At 47.9% G+C, this 7,975-nt stretch overlaps 1 protein-coding gene and 1 non-coding gene across 3 annotated transcripts; both read right to left on the bottom strand.

The window, feature by feature from the left end:
• Positions 1-223: 223 nt before the first annotated feature.
• Positions 224-7,856, bottom strand: znf687b (zinc finger protein 687b). Of its 2 annotated transcripts, none has more exons than XM_028398066.1 (10): positions 7,783-7,856; positions 4,720-7,068; positions 4,080-4,375; positions 3,811-3,995; positions 3,509-3,685; positions 3,255-3,417; positions 2,551-2,976; positions 2,328-2,428; positions 2,002-2,089; positions 224-1,882 (listed from the first exon to the last, which is right to left on the bottom strand). In XM_028398066.1, the coding sequence occupies exons 2-10, from the start codon at positions 7,052-7,054 to the stop codon at positions 1,283-1,285; spliced, it is 4,371 nt and encodes a 1,456-aa protein (XP_028253867.1). In that variant the 5' UTR covers positions 7,055-7,068; positions 7,783-7,856; the 3' UTR covers positions 224-1,282. The 2 variants fall into 2 exon arrangements, with proteins under 2 accessions (XP_028253867.1, XP_028253873.1); XM_028398072.1 differs by having other exon boundaries at positions 4,080-4,342.
• On the bottom strand, positions 3,059-3,194 carry LOC114432748 (small nucleolar RNA SNORA13). Its single transcript, XR_003670312.1, has one exon. It is a non-coding gene; the product is annotated as a small nucleolar RNA SNORA13 (small nucleolar RNA).
• Positions 7,857-7,975: the final 119 nt, after the last annotated feature.

The following is a 7,975-nucleotide window of genomic DNA, read 5'->3' as shown; positions in this document are numbered from 1 at the left end:
TCTCCATAGAACCGCTCTGACTTCCTATGTACGTGTGAAATGTGCACTAAATGCGACTCCATCGTCTCTTTTCAAACATTTATTTTCGAAACAGCACAAAAGTGTATGGCATTTCAGCAAGCAGACCACAACCATGGAAAAGAAAATGACATGAAATTCCCACTATTGAGCTATATAAATACGATATGACATATAAAAGATACAAACCAAAAAAAAAAGGTCACCATGAAGGCTGTTTGTTTGAGAACATACAAAAGAAATGTGAGTACAGCAAGCACTGACTCTGTAGATAAAAAAAGAACCCTCTCAAAGAGATAAACATTTGTTTTCATACACGTTAAGACAACACAACCCCCACGTTCTCCCTCTGCTGTGTAATTACAATGTATAGCTAACTCTGGGGTTATTTTTTTTTCTTTTAAACCTGTTTTGGAAAAAAAAAGGGAAACAGTACAAGTACAAATACTATATGTATTCACATTATAGCAAGTTACTAAAACCAGAACGCCTTCTTTTAGTGTAATTATATGTATTTACATGGCAAAAACTCGTACACATACACTACTGGCAGGAAGCCTGACCTCTCTTCTTCTAGCTTAACGATTAAACAACATCACACATATTTCACACTACACAGGTTACAGACTTCCAGTAACCTCATCTCCTGGTAAAAAGCCACCGACCTCATCTCTGTTGCAGCTAGAATTTTTGACGCAATCAACGTACACAAATACCAACAGCAGTAATGTGTTTCGTATAAATAAATATTATAGCACAAAAAAAAATAAGAATAAAAAAAACAGTCAGTGTTGAATCCTCCGAACACTCCCCATCATGATTTAAGATGTCCTGGCGTTAGTTCAGTTTTACCAGCTGTGAAATGTTCTGAAATGAGTGGAGCAAATGACGTGATGTGCAGAATATGGGCACTACAGCTGGAAGGTGTTATGTGTTACAGTAAGAAACAGGCAGGTGGATACAGTGCAGAGAGAGTTTGAAATGGAAGGACAAGATGATTTAGAACACAGTATGGCTGATATATAGGTGCTTTACTCAGAGGGAGGACTGTTTCACACAAGATTCTATCACAGGTGAGTTCAGTTAAGTGATCTAACATGCAATTACAATCACACAGAAGAGGTGACATAGAGAGTCAAACTGTTTGTGGTGGCTAAAAAAAAACTGCACAGGAGCAGCTCTGTTTCAACAACATTCATATTCTACAGCCGCTTCCCTTCCCCCTCAGTCATCGCCCTTGAGTCTCAGACAACCCGTCCCTCCTCTACTGAGGCTTATCCGTCTTGTGTGCGGTGAGGAAAGCCATACCATGGGTCCTGAAGTGGGTGTTGAGGTCTGAGGCCTTGTCGAAACGCCGGCCGCACACCTTGCAGATAAGGTTCCCGTCTGCATCCTCACCCTGCGCTTGGGGAGAGGCGCCGGGAGAGGCATCTGGCGAGCCATGAGCACGCGGGGCGCCGCGGTCTGCGTCGCTCTGGGTGTCCCGCACTCGATGAGTGATAAAACGGTGCCTGCTGAGAGAGCCGGCAGACGCGAAGCAGACGCCACACTGCAGGCATTGGAAGGAGGCGGTGTCTCCTCGATGCTGCGGGATGTGGCGCTGAAACTCTGCCCCATCCTCTGTAGTGAAACCACACGGGACGCAACGGAAAATGTTGTCCTCCTCCTCTAACTCGTTGGGCGCCATGGACGTTGATGCCACAGATGCCCTGGTTCTCTTTGCAGGACCGCTACCTTCCTCTGTGGCGTTTTCCTCTTCGTCTCCTGCTCTGCTAACGGAAGGGCCGACTTCACCGTCTTGTTCCGAGGAGCTACCTGGCCCTTCTCCTCCTGTGGCCGCACGCTTCCTGGTCAAGGGGGGACCCTGAGAACCGAAGGGGTCATAATGAGACTTGTGCTGGAAAACAGTGTAATGAGCTTTCCAAAAATTTTTTTACTATACTCCAGGAACAGAATAACTTTGCTTCTACTATCCTGACTCACCTGTCCATCTGTGTTTCTGTGATGGAGCCGAACGTGTTTGTCCAGTAAGAACCGACTGCCAAAGGTGCGCTTACCTTCTGTGCAATATCTGAAAAACAAATCAATCATTCAAAAACACAGTTAATTGTGCAAAAATCAACTTGTCATTGCCCCTAGCAGTCAAGATATTTGACGAAGACACATTGGTCCAGTCCTTGTACTCCAATTCCTTGTTACTCATCAACCATCATCAACTCATCAACTCAATCAACACACATATAACACACCTAAAAATAATACTTGTGGCTCTATAAAATATATATGTTATCTCAGTTTATCAGACTCACTGGCAATGGAAGACTCTTTTGTTGCCCTCATGAATGACACGCTCGTGACGTCTGAGACTGGAAGATGTGCTGAACGTGCCTCCACAGATACGACAGGGGAACTTTGGAGTTAGCAATAAAAACACACACACACACACAATGAGAAAATATTAGATCTCAACTCTCCACAAAACCCCGCCTGTCATGACTGACTGAAATAATTAGCAGTGATAATATGTCACACCTTGCCGTGCTCCATCTTCACATGACTCTGATAGTCTTCATTGTCGGAGAAGGTGGTCTGACACTGAGGACAGGTCCACTCAGTCTGAGTACTTGGATGACTGCTCCCTCCTGCACCAGCAGCAGCAGCACCACCCCCACCACCAGTAGAAGAAGAAGCAGCAGCAGCAGCAGCTGCCGCCGCCGCCACTGCTGAGTGCCCTCCTGGAGCCTCATAGTCCTCGTCCGCATCGTCATCATCATCCTCTTCCTCCTCTTCTTCCTCCTCCTCCTGTTCCCTCCCCCAGTCCTCTCCATCGGAGTTGTCAGACTTTCCAGAGGATTTTGACTTTAAGCCAGAGGTACTGGACGTGTTGGCCGGGGCCGAAACGGGGTTAGAGGTGTCGGACTGTGACTCCTGTTTGGCTGAGGGGCCTCTGTGAGCAGTCTGAGTGGGACAACAGACGGGAGAATGACATATTCAATGTGGAGACATACACTATTAAATATATATTTCAGTAACACTTAAGTGCTGTACTTGGCATAGAACTTCATAAAAGGTCACACGGAGGAGAACCTTACGAAGGCCGATCCAAGAGTTACTGTATGCCTTATTTGACACCACATTCACTGGATACAGCAATGAATGGGTAACACGTAAAGGCAACAAGCTAATTCATGATTGCGTTTTATTCAACTTTACAAAATATAAAGCTGTTCTCTCACCTTAATATGCTCCATCATGGAACCTTTCTGGGCATAGAGCTTAGTGCAGTCTGGGCACTTAAACACGTGCACTTTTTGCTTGGCTAAATGGGTGTCAAAGTGCATGTACAGCAAGGGTTTTTGGGTAAAAACTGTGTCACACATCACGCACTTGTAGATCATTCTGCAAAAAGAAGCATAAACATGATATTATAGAAGATTAGGCTTGATGATTAAGCTTGTAGTGTATGTTCTGGGGGAAGCAGCATGCATACTTGGCCTGTCCTCCGGTGAGTGTTGGGTGCTGGGTGCTAATGTGGCTCTGGGCGCTGGGGGAAGACTTGAAGGCCATGGGGCAGCTGGGGCACTTGTGGAAGACCTCGCAGTGAGCGGTCTGAATGTGGGACTTTATAGAGTTTAATCCTCCAAACACGACCTGGCAGCTCGAGCACCTAGACAAAGCCAAATGCGATGTGATTTATAAATTCCCGTTCAGTTTCATGCAACAGCTGTTCGGGCATACAGGCAGTGCCTGTGTGTGACTAAAACTTGGTCCAGATAATAGAAATGTCCGCACCTGTAGCCAATGCGCCTGGCAAAGTGCAGACAGGCCTCCTCGAGGTGGGTCTGGAAGGAAGCCTGCCGTGCAATTCCACCACACTCGGGACAGACATGAGGCGCTTTGTGTTTATGGATCCTCTGGTGGGCGGACACGGCACACGAGTTAGGGAGCATCATGGGAGGTGAGCACTGCGTACATGTCTGAAAGAGAAAATCCACAATCCAGCAGTGACTATCAGCAGTTTCTTCTATGACATATTCTGTTCTCTCTTCCCCTAGACTCACCGAGTTAGGAGCAGCCCTTATCTGCTGGAAATGTGTAACCAGTGCAGCCTTGCCAGAGAACTGCGTTTGGCACTCTGGACATTTGAAGTTGTTGTACTGCAGCACGTCGACCTTCTTACAGGGAAGAGGCATCAGAGCTTGAGGGCCCTGAGGTGCACGGCGGACAGGTCGAGGCTGAGCTGATGCTGAAGACGAGCCGTCCTTCAGTGGGCTGGAGTTAGCCGAGACAGCAGGGCCCCCTGGTGTGGAAGAAGGTGAAGAGACTGGAGTACAGGAGGACGAAGAGGAGATCAGGCCTGGTCAGTCAAAGGTAAAAAACAGAGGAGGGACAAATGGTACATGGTCACTGAAGCTGTGTCAATGAAGGGTATATTTTAGTTTTTTTATGAATTTTAATATGTAATAAAAATGAAATGCAAGGTGTAGAGAAGTTATCAAAACAGACACCAGGATAAGCAAGATTTTTAAAGAAAAAACAGCTCTTCATTTTGTTTTTTGTTTTTTTGCCAAGATTAAAAAATTATATACATTTTATATGATGATAATTGTTCTGGCAGACAGGGAGACCTCTAAAAATGATTAAGAGTAAGCAAGAGATTAACTGACAGGTAAAATAACCATTAGCTGCACCTCCACTTACCTCCAATCGGTGTTATGTCCTGCTGCCCGATCATCTGCTCCACAGTGACAGGCCTCATGACTAGATGCGAGCACTGCATGACCAGCCCACGCTCCTTATGCTCCCTTGCATGCAGCAGCAGGCTGCACTTATTGAAGAAGGCCAACCTCTTAGCGCAATGGTTGCAGGTCACCTCGATGCGGAGTGACCGTCGGTCGTAGTGTCGTGCCAAGCTACGCTCCAGAGCAAAAGCGTCTCCACATTCCAGGCAGCGGTATCCTGTGGCTGGGAGGGGAAGACCCCACTCAGGTGGTGGAGGAGCTGAGAGGTCGGGTTTGTAGCTTGGCAAAAGGTTTTTACTGTTTAGAATTTTGTTAAAAGCCTCCACCAGGCTTGACTGGCTCCGGGAGATGACGGCTCCTGTGCTGTTTACAATTGAGGCAGGTTTATTGGGTTGGATGGTTCCGCCAATGATAGTGCCGCTACCTCCATTAGCTGTTTTGTTAGTGGCTGTACGTACGCTGATCCCACCAGCAGCAACGGAGAACTTTGGGGAGGAGGCCACAGCAGGAGTTGCAGGCAGGGCAGCAGATTTAGTGATGCTGACAGCAGTGGCAGAAACCTTAGCCTTGTCAGATGCAGCCATTTTGTTTTGGACTTTTGTGGCTGCAGCTAGCATGACGCTGCTGGCTGCGAGTGTTGACACAGGCAGAGCATTGAGAGCACTAACTTTCTGGGAGGTTGTTGTCATGTGACCAGGAGAAGCCTCGAGTTTTTGGGCCTTGTTTCCTAGCACCTTACGTTCCCCAGTTTGACCTTTAGGGTCCAGGGCTTTGCCTGCTGCACCACCTTGAGATGCCACCCTTGTTACAGTTCTGGTGATTCCACCTGTGGAGGTTTTAATTGTCTTTATTCTGACTTTTAGGGGTCTAGATGGAGTTCCAGATGCAGCAGGTGCAGCAGTCCCTGCTTCCCCTCCTTCTGTGGACTGGGGTTTCGACTTGTCACCATCCACTTCCATATTTTCCTCACCTGTTCTCACATTTTCTCCTTTGTCAGCTTTGCCATCAACAACCCTATCGATCCCATTCCCCACCTCCATCTCTTCCTCCTCCTCTTTAGGCTCCCGCAGTTCAGAGGGAGGTGGGGTGGAGGCCACTGCAGGACTGGAGCACCTCTTAGCTGAGACTTGAGCCGTTGATTTTGGCATCTCTGGTTCCGGACTCTCTGGGGAGTCTCGCTCTTCTATGACGTGTTCTGGATGTCTGTCCTCCACTTGGGGACTCTCTGTTGAGCCAGACTGTGGGGTTGATGAAGTCAGAGATGCCCCTGCTGGAGTGTCCCCGGGTTTAGGTTGAGACGCGGTAGAGGACGTAGGCTGATTTGAGTCAGACTTGTAACGCCGGTTCAACTGAGTGCAAGCTGGAGACTCTGGGTTCTCCTGGATCACCAGCGGACTCCCCAAATCCGGATCAGAATCATCCTCCTCCATTTGCTGGTGTTGAAATCCAGCAGGGCCACCTTTAGGGGCTCCGTTAAAAGGCTGTGATGAGTGCATAGTGTGTGCTGATGGTGCAGAGGGTGGAGTTGAAAGCAAAGGCTTTGAAGGTGGAAAGAAAGGTGACGCTAGCCCAACAGGCCCACCAGCAGCCAGAGGTGACGAACCAGCTGACAGAGACGAAGAAGAAGGTAACGATGCTTTGACCCCATCAGCTCTCTCTTGGCCTGTGTCCTGCTGCTGCTGATGTTGCTGCTGTAGAAGCTGCATCTTTCTAGCTCGACCTACTGGGTCTCCAGAACCCTGTGCCACAAGTGGTTTAAGTCTGTTGAAAATGTTACCGCCTTGCTTGTGGGACTTGGCTGTACTGGCACCTGCTGCTTCTGAGGACACTTTAGGGGTGTTCATCGACCACGGTGCACCGTTAGACTGAGCCTGACTCAGGGGGAGCGGCGTAGACACCCCAGATGCTCCAAAACCATTGTGGTTGAGAGCCTCCGATTCAGCCATCCCAGGAGCACAAGCACCAAGTCGAGGACCCACATCCACCCCTGCAATCACATCGATGGGGTCCTGGTCTGTGTCTCCCTCACCTCCATCAGCTGTCTCAAGACGTACTTTATTCTTCACAATTACACTCACGATTGAGGTGTCTGCCTGGGAGTCTGAAGGGCTCGGTGGCCTCAAGGATGACCCAACCCCCACCACATTATCCGGCTTTCCCAGATGTGCACCTGCAGCTCCATGGGGCCCTTCTGCCTCATCTGGAGCAGACTGGATGGCATCTTTGGCATCTATGTCAGGAATGTCAAACGCTGCCAGCAGGTCATCAAAATCTGGGGTCTTCATGTCCCCCATACCGGGATTAACTCCTGCAAAAAAATGAAAGAAAGAAATCACCAACGAACATCACACATTTGGTAGGAAGACTCAAAGAAACACACCAGCACCTGCCTGTGTTCTTATCAATCAATCAAAAAAATGCAAAATCCTCAGCATGCAAATACAAAACTCGTATTATAATTTTTTATAATTTCCAGGTAAATTAAGGACATAAAATGTCTTACGTGTGCCTGCGTTTGACACAAATTGAGTATCTTTGTATCTTGTGTGTCAGGGGAGCTAGCCAGGGAAGCTAAGGATCCTGCAGTAGCATCTCCATTAGCCTGCTAGCGCTAGCGACGGCGTACGTGCAACCAAACCCTCCTCTGATAACAGGTTCAGCACCATTAAACTATGAATGGGAAACACTCCTTCAATCATGCTTTTGGTCCATGCTATGTTTTAAAGTAGCAACCGTTTGAGAATTGGCTAAAACGAGAGACCGTTTTGTAGCAGCGACATCGGTTGTTTTGAGCTAACGATATTCCTTCCCGACTGAGGTTGGCTAGCTGGCCGCTGAGCTCCAGCCAAGACAGAGAGGGGTCATTTAGCTAACTAGCTAGCGTTCGCCGTCAAAAAGCACTCGGAGCGGTTTGTTGAGATAGCAGTAAGAGCCCCGGTGATCGTAGGGTCGACGATGTCACAGAAAAGGATGGCTGGGATGGGGATATTCTTTTAATATTTCATGTATTTTGATTGTTTACCTGGATATGCGATTCCCGACTATCCTAGCTCGTTTTCAACTGAAAATGCTACGCTTCCCGTCACATGACCCGAGACATCCTATCAGACTATGATAGCGCTGGAAAAATGCACGGATGCTGCAAGCGACACGTATATTTGTTTCCACCGGGAATGACACAAAACATTCATCAGCATCCTAATCAGTCTATTTGT

The sequence above is a fragment of the Parambassis ranga genome, chromosome 2 (assembly GCF_900634625.1).
Source record: "Parambassis ranga chromosome 2, fParRan2.1, whole genome shotgun sequence".
Classification (NCBI taxonomy): Eukaryota; Metazoa; Chordata; class Actinopteri; family Ambassidae; genus Parambassis; species Parambassis ranga.
This window is presented reverse-complemented; position numbering and strand designations above follow the sequence as displayed.